This window comes from Heliangelus exortis, chromosome 6 (assembly GCF_036169615.1).
Source record: "Heliangelus exortis chromosome 6, bHelExo1.hap1, whole genome shotgun sequence".
NCBI lineage: Eukaryota > Metazoa > Chordata > Aves > Apodiformes > Trochilidae > Heliangelus > Heliangelus exortis.
The window spans coordinates 22,635,345-22,647,829 of record NC_092427.1 but is presented as its reverse complement, the minus strand read 5'-3'; the positions used below and the strand labels follow the sequence as shown (position 1 = coordinate 22,647,829).

General features: G+C 40.1%; 1 protein-coding gene across 9 annotated transcripts in view; it reads right to left on the bottom strand.

Annotated features, from left to right (window-relative positions):
* Nucleotides 1-2,651: 2,651 nt before the first annotated feature.
* PIKFYVE (phosphoinositide kinase, FYVE-type zinc finger containing) overlaps nt 2,652-12,485 on the bottom strand; it is a 65,348-nt gene continuing 55,514 nt past the window's right edge. For all 9 annotated transcript variants that reach the window (XM_071747180.1, XM_071747173.1, XM_071747179.1 and 6 more), the window contains 9 exons: nt 12,028-12,119; nt 11,489-11,653; nt 10,404-10,463; nt 9,822-9,998; nt 8,983-9,086; nt 8,597-8,725; nt 7,606-7,867; nt 7,075-7,149; nt 2,652-6,152 (listed from right to left, as the gene is read on the bottom strand). In XM_071747180.1, the coding sequence (XP_071603281.1) occupies nt 6,037-6,152; nt 7,075-7,149; nt 7,606-7,867; nt 8,597-8,725; nt 8,983-9,086; nt 9,822-9,998; nt 10,404-10,463; nt 11,489-11,653; nt 12,028-12,119 (1,180 nt within the window). In that variant the 3' untranslated portion in view covers nt 2,652-6,036. The remainder of the gene's footprint in view (nt 6,153-7,074; nt 7,150-7,605; nt 7,868-8,596; nt 8,726-8,982; nt 9,087-9,821; nt 9,999-10,403; nt 10,464-11,488; nt 11,654-12,027; nt 12,120-12,485) is intronic.

The window sequence follows — 12,485 nt, the reverse complement described above, 5'->3', positions numbered from 1 at the left end:
TATTCCTCAGAACTGAGCAGTGTCCTTGGCTCTGCATACCAGTCTCTGGCTGTAACTATAAACATTGAGCATTATCAGTCCTAGAAGCAGACACTGTCTGAGAAACTTGCTGTTAATTTCAGCAAGTGCAGCTACTTACAAGAGACTTAGCTGAAAGCAAAATTACAAAACAAAATTACTTCAATCCTGGCCCCAACTAGGACAAGAAGAGTAGGAGAGCAAGATATAGGAGTTGTAGATTTCTAAACAGTTTTTAAGGTTTTCATGGTTTTTTTTTGCCAGCTACCCTTTCTGCAAGTTTTCAATAACCTGCTTGGAGGAAATACAGTGAGTAATAAAATCTTGCCTTTATTCTTAGCCATGCCACTAAATAAAATCTTTTATACATACTTGTATCTCCAACATTCTGTATGTGAATTAGTGCTTAATGACATGATCCAGTTTTTACTAATCAAGGGTTTAAGCTGGTTATTCAAGGCATGTCTGTAGAAGCACTTTGTAAATAACATACTGAAGTAGCCAGGTCTCCTGTACAAACAAAGAGGTGTCAGCATTGGCTCGTTCTTCAGAAATACCCACCACCAAACCACAAAACTGACCCAGAATAATCAATCTTCTCAAAATGAAATTAATAATTATATTGGTCAACAAATATTAAATAAACTCCCCAATGCCAAACATTTTGCAAAACAAATTATAGTCATAATTTAATAACTGTTTTGAAACTTGGGAGTTAATTTTATACTTTAAAAGAAAACCTTTCATATAGCCAAGCAATAAACTAAGGGAAAGATGAACCCGAACCAGTACATGAATGCTCAGATTTTGGATAATGTTCCACCCTTTCTTAGCACCTCCCTCTCTCCTCCCAGTAGATTTCTATTTTGCTCTTATGATATGACCAAGATTGTTCCACTTCTCCCTGTAGTTACCTGTAGATAGTCTTTATTACCCCTTACTTTTCACTCTTTTCTTAGCACTTCCCTAGTGGAGCTGCTCAACTGTGTGCACAAGTGTAATTTCTCTCTGGCAACCTGTTTTGCTTTAAGGACTTATGTGGCTGTTCAGCTCTCATGCCTTACACTAGAACAAAAAAAGTTCCCATCACATACTTGGCTCCTTTAGCTTCTACTGCTTCTAAAAGGCATAAAACAATAGAAAATTACATAAGTTTCAAGCATCATGACATTTTTTTATGGCCTGTAGTTGAAAAAAATCGTGTTTCGATCAAACAAGTTTGGTTTTTCTTTCCACTCATTGGCATGTTTCAGGTTTAATTAATTCTGGAAGTTCCATATATTTTTACCAGTTTGTAATAAGTCTTAAAATGTTTTGATATTCAAAGTTTTCATCAGAAATTCACGAAACAAATTTCTGCCTTTTACAGATAACTTCACATCTGAAAGGAAGTCTGAATACTTTCAACTTTGGTCTCTGCTAGAATTCATTACTCATTTTTTTCCATTCATATGTAAACCACTACACTTTGGATAATAAACAGCTAAAGGAAAATCATATATACCATATTAAGTACTTAGCCCTAACATTAAACACATTCCTAATTGCATTGGTAATTTTCTAAGCTCTAACAGGCTTCTCTATATGCTACTATCAGCTGCAGCAGCCATTACTACAGTTCACTGTAATAATTAATTTTTTTTTAAAATAGAAGTATTGTCTAAAACAAGCTGGCAGTGGGGAAGTTGACCAATGTCTCAGTATCAGTTACATCAATGGAAAACACATGAAATTACCATTTCATTTTCTAATATTGACGGCTTCAGTACCAACCATAAGTTTTGCTTAGAGCACAAACTCATCCTTTACAAGGTGGTGTCAGTACCATTTTGAAGTATTTCATGAATGCTGCTCTGATAACCTTTTTCAGCTTCATACCAGAAGCCCCTCCAGTCCCATGAATTCAACCTTACAGCAGCATAAGGCAACACTGCCCTTGAATTAAGTATCCAATCTCTTGCTTTGCTCAAGCCCTCGTGGTGGGACAGATTCTCAGGCAGTTTCATACTGCAGCAGATAAAGGAACTCAAACTCATCTGGCAAAAGTGGTGATAGCAAGTTAGACAGGTAAAATTCTTAAACTTCAGATTTTGAGTTTTACAACAAGTCCCTTCCCTGGAACTAATCCCACATCATTTTTAGCTTTACAAAAGGTTACTATATGCTAGGTTAACAGGAAGCAATCAAGATATGCCATTAATTTTCAGACCTTTGATTTTTTCTTATTCTGGTCCACTTAAGAGAAGGCTATGGAAATCTCAGGAGATTTTTCTCAAGGAATGTGTTCTGCCTCTTGAAAGAACTTGGCCATGAAACCACCATCATCTGCTGGTCAAAACTGTCTGCCTCACACAGCACTGTGTTGAAATACAGCTGGAGAGAAGATGGAAAGTGCACAAAAGGTTACTTACATGTTCTACTGACACTGACCTGAAGAGTTCCAGAGGTCCTGCTCCATTAAAAGAGATAAGCTGCATGGTATAGAGACACAACAGGAATGCTTACACTGCACATAAAGCTGTCAACTTCCAACAGAGCAGCTGCTGCAGAGTATGCAGAGGGCTCATCCTCTGATCAAGAAAATGGGATGCAGAGGGACCTACCTGCTCCACCACACAGATTAGACTCAAGTGTATTTTGGTCGCTTTATTTGTATTTATATACATTACATTTTGATTCTCCAGGTAGTCAAGGCAGTTATCCTTAAATAGTTTAGTACAACAATTCTATAAAATACAGCTGAACTAAAGTATATTAGAAATATATACAGTATGGTACATCAAGTGCTCTAAATAATGATTAGTCTGGCCACCTGCTATGAGCCATTCATCTGGTTTTAGTCGTTCTCCTAAAGGACAGTCCATGCCACACAAGAAACTCCCCTGAGCCCAGCAAGAGTCCCTCATGTGCTTTTGGGGGACAGAATGCATTGCTGGGCCACTACCAGGCATTCTGCTGCATACAGTGACATAAAGCAAGTTATCACTTCTGACTGTGACAATGTTTAGACATCTGCCACAAAGCCTCAGATCAAAACAACAGAAGAAAAAGAACCAGAGTAGCTCTGGAGAAATGCATTCTTCATGTTTGCAACTTGGATTTGCTTACACACATATATGCTGAACCTCTGTAAGAAATAAAAACACAGCCCCATACAAAGCTCTCTCTATGAGAAAGTAGCTTTGTAGCAAGAGAAATGCCAAGGACAATTCTGAAAAGAGAACATTTGAGATCTGTTCAGCTGCTGGGATTTGAAGTAGAAATGCTTGCAACTTTGTCACGTGGCACCCAAAGATGTCTCATTTCCAGCTGATGCTGCAGGTACTGTGGTACCCATGACCACTGTGCTATTTACTCTAATCCAGGCAGGACTTTATCAGTCACCCAAAGTTAGCTGTTTATGACAACTCAAGATCAGTCCTCCAAATCTCTCCAACTGTTGTAACTTCAGCACAAGAAAGTCACAACCCATGTGTCAGGACCCTGTCTTCAGAGGCTACAAAAGAGCTGGCCAGTGGAAGGTTCTCTCTTTCACAGTGCTGAGGGCCTCACACTGTCATGTACAAGAGAACATCAGCTACAGTTAGATCATCACATTGCTTTGTAGCCATCTGCTTGAAACTCTGAAGATGAGCAATACAAAGCAGCCACACGTGACTGGAGTAAGGGTTACTTGTGACAGGAAAAGGCTACCACATCAGAGCTCTGTGTTAGCCTAGTGCAGATGCCATGACACTGCCCATATTCATGCTCCATCAACCAACCCACATACTCAGGTGGAAGATAACCTAACCAGCTGCTGTTGAGTCACCTTAGCTGGTCAGGCAAGTCAAGATTTTTCCCTGTAAACTTTAGGAGAGGAAGGCAGAAGGACACTTGTAAACTTTAACAGAGACTGGAACAAATTCAGGGTGCATACCATACTCTGTTGATTGACCAAGAGAGAAGGCAGAAGCCACAGAAGTGAGAGTAGCACTGAGATGACAGACTGGTTGGTTCCTCATTATGCCAGCATCCCACCCCAACTCGCATACTGGGGTAACATTTTTGCACCTGAAGCAAGATGTATGGAAGGGGTCATCTGTACCTGATGGACTGTGTTGGACAAAAAGGATTCTGGGCCAATGGAAGCAAGTAGTACTATGTCATCTTTCCACAGCACACTTCAGTGCAGCCTTCAACACTGCACCCCCAAAAACTCCAACTACACTGCACAAGAGGAAGAGAGAACACTTCTCATTTCTGCTGCTTTAAGGTCAGTATCTTTGCTCATACTTCAGTAAGGCTTTGCAATGGGATAGAGAAGACTTCTTCCAAAACAAGTAACTGCTGCCCCCTGGCAACCCCTCACACTGGTTGTTCTTTGACCCAATGGTTCAATTCTCACTTCTGGCATTTTCCTTTCTCAGCACTACCCCAGCTGTCACCTCTGAACAGAGCCACCACCATCTGCTGCAGAAGAAAATACTGAACACCACAGAAGTGAAATAAATAGACACTTCAATCCACAGTTACAGCAAAGATGGTATTACCAGGCTACTGGTTAGAATGAACAAGTGGCCATAGAGATACAGTGTCCCAGACTCCATGTTTATTTGAAATACTTCCATCAGACTGGAAGTCAAAGAACAGTATTCCTGCCTCTCAAATTCATAAAAAAAGCCTCTGATTTACTGGCCTATACTACAATGAAGATAAAAAGTAAACTCATCACCTACAAAACCAGGTAAAAATAAAAATGGAAAGAAGTGCTCATTGTCATAACACAGAGATTCACAGATCTCTGCACATCTTATCCATCATACAAGATACCTGTTAATTCAAATTTCTCTTTTTACAGAAAAAGATGAGTACATTCATCTCAGTGGTACAAAAGAAATACTGTAATACTGTTAAAGAGCCAGTTTTTCCATTGGTACTACACAGCATGATGAGATCTGTATGCTCATTCTCATCAGCAGGTCATGAATGCAAGAACAACATTTTCCTGGCAAAATTTCACCATGAGGTAAATGCAGTGTTTCAAAGTCCTGGGGAAGAGAAACGGATTTGAAGTGATCTGCTAGAAATGATATTTTCATTAAGGAGAAATTAGCACTCTGACACAGTATGCTTTGTTTTGTCTAGAAACTTAGTGCCATCTGCTAAGGAAAGGGTTAATCAGCTTCATAACCATAATCAATCAAATGTAGTTAAATTCAAGAGTGTATTTTATAGTTACTTATTTCTAGGCATATGGGCAGCATTCAGATCAGAGTACTGTTTACGACTGAAGGGATTTCCTTTGGGTTTTGCAGTATGCTGATGACTGACAACCCATTTTTATGAGATTCAGCTAAGATGAAGTTATTACAGATAGACACAGTTTACTGCAGTAATATAACTTAAAAGATTCTGTTTTATGTGATTACAGTTGTGGAGCTGCCTTTAAAAAAAATACTGTCTACGGAACTCAGGAAAAATTGAAGATACAGAGCTTAAGCAGGACAAGTTATTCACGAATCCTGAACAGGTCAACTACACACAGTTCTAACAATACTGGAACTCAAGAATTAACTTCATGCTTCTCTCACTCACCCACCCACTCACCCACATACAAAGAAGGGGCTTTACTTCACATTTGCAGTACCACTCATCCTCTACAGAAACATGAGCTGCTCATCTTCAACACCACTTAGGCAGCCTAAGACTTGCAGAGATCATGTACTTCTACACCATCATGAACTGGAGAGTATCTGTTTCAGTCCTCTTACATGGAAACAGCATCATCCTCCCTACTGACAGATGGAACATCTCTCATGTGGTACCTTTCAGCTCAGGTGCTTAATGAGGCTGGTTCACTTATCAACCTCCAAGAAGGGATTAAAGTGCAAGGAGCGGATTTCACACTTCACAACATGATGCACATGGTCAGTGTAGACATGGAACTGCAATCCTCTTGCTTACTGCTGGACAGACCACAGGAAGAGAGTGGCCTATGTCATTGTCCTCTTGTGCTTTCCCAATATGGGCTTTAGCTTAGCAATTCAGACCCAGTCCTGTCCAATGATCTGGCACCATCAGGAAATACTTGTCCATAGCTTCACAAAACCTGGTCCGGTAGAGTTCTGGAGAGACCACAGTTGGCATTTTACCTAATGTGTGAAATTCAAGAGCAGTTAGAAATGGGCTAAAGAGCATACTGCAGTACAGACAGATGAGATGACAACATCAGACAGCATAATCATGAGGGCATTGAGTATATGGATGGGTCTTGGAACCAGGAAGCATCATCAGCTGCCTTTTCTTGTTGTTTGTTCAATTTGTATTTTAAACATTCAGGAAAGAAGACAGACCAATGGCTGGACAGCTACCACTGAATTGGGATATCTGAAGCTCGAGGAATCATCCAGGCTTCTTACATCAGCCCTGATCAGTTTATTTTTCCCTTCTCTTATTTACAGACCTTTAAGATTTTCCACCAGAGGTGAAAACTTCTCCCATGAAGAATTTCACGCTATGGATATGCTTCTCCAGACACCTGAGCAGTGGTTCCCCTTCCCTTCTTTTTCCAGACTCCCCACTAAGATGCAGCCAACAGGAGTCAATGCTGCACAAAAGGTATTCTACTAGCTTCCAAAAAAAGAAATTCCTCTGCTTCTCAAAACATGGGCAGTAGTCAATCATTTTGTAAGGACTCCTCCTCGCTAACAGCTCAGAGTGTATCTCATTTTCTGGACTCAGAAAACAGCTTCTAAAACAAGGCAACAAGGTTTTCTGCTGGTACCTCTGTATGGATCACTAAGTCTGTATGTGAATAGTTGGTAACTAAGAAACAGAAAGGAAAATCCTGGTAAGCAGATGACCTTTATCCCATTCCCAGGAATTATAGTACTTAAAGGGTCATTCATGAAGTAAGATGAATGTATCCATTTTTCTGAAACTCATTATTCCTTCCCCTGTTCTGGACTTTACCTAGTGTTCAAAAACTGCATGTCAGAGAAGCTGACACTTACTGGAAGCTTCCAGGTAAGAAGGAAATGTAATTAAAAAATTGTACTTTCGTTCTGGACTTACCTTGTCCTCCCAGGATGCCAGTTGATTTCACCACCATTTCAAGCTTTTTGTCCCAGGTAAAAGTGCGAATATAGTCTGTTGCAATAAAAAACAAAAACAAAAGCCCACACAGAGAAACAATTGGTATCTGCTATAACCCAAGTAAAATGTATCTATTTCCCTCAAAAGAGGCAAGAAAGCAGTAGGCTTCTATAGCCAGAACAACTTTGGCATTCCCCCTACTAGTTGCCACCTACAGCTAGAGTCAAAGTGTAGGTTACACACCAACTTGACTACCTGTGAGGCCTCCTGCATACATTCTTAGTAATGCAAATGCCAACACAAGCCCACACAAGAGCTGGAGAGAAGACTTTCTGCCTCCACTTGGAATACCCAGAAGAGGTAAGGGTGGTATTCAACCAGGGAGAATACAACCTTTCCTGACACACGTCTCTCTGGGGGTGGTATATGTTACAGTTATATGAGTATTATAAATAGAAGGAAGCAGTCTGACCAGCTAAAAGCTGAAAGAAAATGAAAAAGACAACCTACCAATGATTCCAACAACCAGCTCATTGTTGGTATCATCACGACCCACTAGCAGGGAATAATCAATGATGAGGTGGCTAGAGAGGAACTGGGAATCACTGTGTATGGAAGCTCTCAGCACAGCCTTGCAATGGGAACGGATGTACAAAGGATTGTCCCGGACCATCTTCAGAAGGTTCTCATCCAGTAGGACAACATCACAGCTTTCCTTGCCCGTGTCTGTTTTAACATTTCTATTCCGGAGGGAGCCCTTCAGGTCAAAAACCTGCAAATGGAGAACAGCACTACTTGTTCCAGTGGTCTGTAAGGTTGAAGACTTCAAAATACCTAACTGAAGTATGCAAGAAGGCTACAGAGCAGCGTATATCTTTCCTTCTCCACAGAAGGAAGACAGTTAATGAAACAAGCTTCGTACTACAAAAATGAAAGTTTCCTGCATGGAAAGTAGCATGTAAGCCTACACGAAAGCTCTACCATCCTCAATTCACAGATGGCAAGTTATTTTATTAATATTTAGCCTAATTTAAGGAAAAAGGGGTGTATCTAGTTTTACAGCGTTTGGGTAAACTCAGTTTTCCAGCCAACTTCTACAGACTCATATGCTGACAAAAGTAAAGCCACTGAAGAGGAAGGTGAGTCTTGCATGAAGCACCACTTAACATCTGTTGGCAAGGCAGGAGAAAGGAGCATCATGAGGTCTGAAAGGATCTCTGGAGGTCTCCAGTCCATTGCCCTTCCCGAATCAGGTCCTTTTGGAAGAGGTTATTCAAGTCCTGTCCAGTACATGATCAGATACTTCTGCACTCTGGTGAGTACAGGCATCAAGTTACAGAGGATCACATAGCAAGGAAACAGCCATGAACTGTCACCTTTGACCAGTGCTAGATATAGACAGTCCATGCAAAGTTAAAAGTTACCTAGACAGATACTGATAGACCTGTTCTTGCTCCCAGTCAGAACTGCACTGCAAGGGAATAGAATGCTTAGTTCTTACCTGAGCCATTTTCCTGCCATAGAAAAGGTTTTCCATGACAAGCAGATCCAGCTTCTTTTCAGTGTTGTTTTGAGAATTCTTGTATCCAATTCGATATACCCCAAGGATTTTGGCTAGTGCTGTGGGCTTCTGATTAAGACAAAACACAGGATATCTCTGTGTAATCAGCAATCAAGTATTACATGTACCACTATTCTGTCTGTGTATTACAGCTTAAAAGCTCTAGTAAAATTCCCATTTTTCATCTTAAAAGTCCATTATATTATTTCAGGTCATACCCTCCAACATTTCATTTTACATAAATGAAAGGGATTAATGGAAACTTACTAGTCTGTAAAACACTGAACACTGCTTAAAATACAAGGGGCTTTTTAAAAAAGAAATACCTTCTGCTGAACTGCATTAATGATGTAAATGAAGTAGTGTGGAGCAAAGTCAAGGAATGACTGGACTTCAAGACGAGGCATCTGTTTCAAGATGAATCTATCATCTGTTTTAACATCAGACAAAGGCAACTGGGTTACAGAAAGTAAAAAATGTATGCTTTGCACATTCTTTAGGACTGTCACACAGCTGAAGTGGTTTGAAAAATCAAAGGTCTGCAGTTCTCTCAAATCCTTTGCTACAGAAACTCACTCTAGAAACTTTTTTACTTTGTATGTTCAGAATTTCAGCCTTTCTGGATTTCAATCTTGTTGCAAATCAGGGAGAAGAGAGACTGTCTAAGTTAGATTTACCTCAGATGTACGAGCTTCTTATAAAAACAACAGAAACAGCCTACAGACCTTTTCATTCAAGACTTACTTTAAGCAGGGGCCTAGAATTAGCCATAGTTTAAAAAAAAGAAAAATTCCTATAAATCAACTATAGTATATGGGATTATAAGAAACACTGTGTCTGTAATAGCCAGTTTTCCCTGAATTCTACTAAAGAATTTTTCTGAAGTCTGCCTGAGGGAGTACAATTCTGCTCCTCAATTAGCCTCCCTAGCTGCTACTACTGAAAAAGAGAACCACATTTTGTTCTCTTGCATATACAGAGAGATAAATAACCTGATATTGAAGCTACCGGAACAATCCACTTAACTTTCCATACTTTCCTTTATGGTGGCCACTTCGGTCAGTAACACTCTGGCTAGAGATAATCAGAAATTAAACACCACACTAACAACTACCATCCACAAATAATACCCTCTAATGACAAAGGAAGAAGAATCTGCATTTACCCTCAGTCACATAGAATGCAGCCCCAGACTTGCCACCTCTTGCCTGCCAGGGCATAGAGTGAGAGAGGGATCGGATGAAGTCCTCTTCACTGCTCCCCAGGATCACTTCACGCATCTTGTGAAACTCACCAGCGTAATAAATCCGGCAGTAGAACTTGGCATTTGCATCTGAAAATTCTGCAGAAAAAGATCTTCCCTCAGTAACAGCATGCAGAACATTAAGAATATTAAACATCCTTCTCTCGTGCATTTTGTGTTTCAGTAGTTTAAATCAGTAGGATTTAAATAGAAGACTTAGAGGAATGTCAATCCCCTTTAGGTCAGCTCAGAGCACGTGCCAGAGAAAAGGGCCCAGAGAAAAAGATGACTTAAAAAAATTTCATGGGGCATTTTTGCAACACAGATATTGATTTTACAGATTTTACAGAAAGAAAAAAACTGCATTGCTTTGTTCTTGATTTGTTTTATCTTCCTACCCAATACAAAGACAAAATAATTATTAACTTCAAGATTTCCATTACATTTATATGAAGAAAGGACTTTGTCTGCTAAGACTCCAAATTATTATTTACAACTACTCACGGAGTTCCACATGGGGATTCACCAGCTGTTTCTTCTGTCCATCTCCTCCATCTACATCATCTGAAGGCATAAAGAGACCATTCAGTCAGGATTGTTCCTTATTATTACCAAGAAACCCATGTAAGATATTAATTGTGAACTTACATTACAAGAAAACTATTCTCTTTTTTCAAGACTACAGAGAGAGCTATACATATGGAAGTAAAGATACAGCTATAATTGTATAATATACAGTCATATAAAAGGAAAGGCTGAGAGAGCTGGGACTCTATAGCCTTGAGAAGAGAAGGCTGAGGGGAGCATTTTTAATGTCATAAGTATCTAAAGGGTGGAAGCAAGGAAGATGGAGCCAGACTCTTCTCCACAGTTCCAAGTGACAACACGAGGGGCAATGGGCACAAGCTGGAACATAGGAAGTTCCATCTAAACATAAGGAAAAGAAAATTGACTATAAGGGTGACAAGGCACTGGAACAGGCTGCCATGAAGGTTGTAGAGTTCTCTTCTCTGGAGATATTAAAAGCCTGCCTAGATGTAGTTCTATGTAATGTGTTCTTAGTGATTCTGCTTTAGTAGGAGAGTTGGAACAGATGATCCCTAGAGGTCCCTTCCAACTCTGATAATTCTATGATTCTGTAATTCTATTATGTAATATGTATATGATAGAAGAACACTTCTGTTCCTGGGCCACATGAAATACAAGTTTCATATTTGTTTTCTCTTAATTAATTTTCCATTAACTGTAACAGTGAAATTTAAACATGAACCAAGGAAGACAGATTGAGCAATTTAGCTGGAGTCAACTCAATCCAAAGGCATCCATGCCCAGACTACTCAGTATCTCTATAGTTACCAGGATTCAAAAGACCATATTTTCCTTATTATAAAGCAAAACAATGTCTTTAGGAGAAAACTACTTCTGAGGCTCAAATCATTCATTTCAATGCACACTGAGTAATCTTGGACTGCTGAAAAAGGACAAGCAGGAGTGCATTCTGAGTTTCACAAGTATGAATGAGGTTTGGGAGATCACAGAATCATAGATGTAACAGTTCAAGATGAAGGATGGACATTGCAGTCTTGTACCTAGAGGCTCTGCTCCTTGGTTTTCTGCTCCCTCCTTGCCCATCTGTCCAACCTGGTAGTAGGCACTGTCAGCACCACGTAAGGTCTCTTTCTTTTGGGAAGACAGGTCTGGGCTCTTTCCCCCAGTGCCACGGAAGAAAGACAAAACACCAGATGGTTTCTTTGCTAGAGTGAAAAGGAAGAAAGAAGTTTGCCTTGGCATTTCCACAGGCATGACACATATAAGCATTCTCCATTCATTGTTCTAACTGAATGTCATTCAACTGTATCTCATCTGCTGCTCTTCAGGCAACAGAGGTTCATCAGGTTAGCTGATTTACTGTTCTGAGCAGCATTTTGGAAATACAGCCCAAGCATGAGCATCTTTAACGTAGTAAGAGCCTCACTTCTCCAATTCAAAATATTTTAATTCCATCTTTTTACAGAAGGCAGTGCCAAAAGAGGTCTAAACCTAACTTTCACAAGAGCTAGAGCCCAAGTGGACTGAAGTCTGAGCTGAGATTAGCATCATCAATATGATTTTGGCAAAATGATCTTACATTGTTCTGGTTCTGCACCACGATTTGAAGGACCCATGTTAGCCTCAGGCAGGCGGACAGGGCTACTGCTCTTTGCTTTGCTGTCTGACATGCTGAAAGGAGAAAGGGGGGAAAAAAGTCATAGGATCAATAAAGATTGCAACACAGGACACTACTACTTTACTCCTGCAAATTTCCCTCTCCTGCATGCCTGAGTACTGCTAAAGGAAGGATATAGTCTAAATTTATAATGGTGGGGACTCTCCAGAGCTGTCCTCCTCCTCCTCCTCCTCTGCACAGAAAACCTCTCAGGGCTCCATAGCAACAGTACATCACAGAAAAGTAAGCAGACCCAGTAATCCCCTATCCAGTACACAGTCCAGGGATCAGTGACAGAACCAGCACAGTCCCCAGCATGAAAATGATGTGCAGATACTGCATGTATATGTTGATTACACGGAATGTATCAGATTCCATTA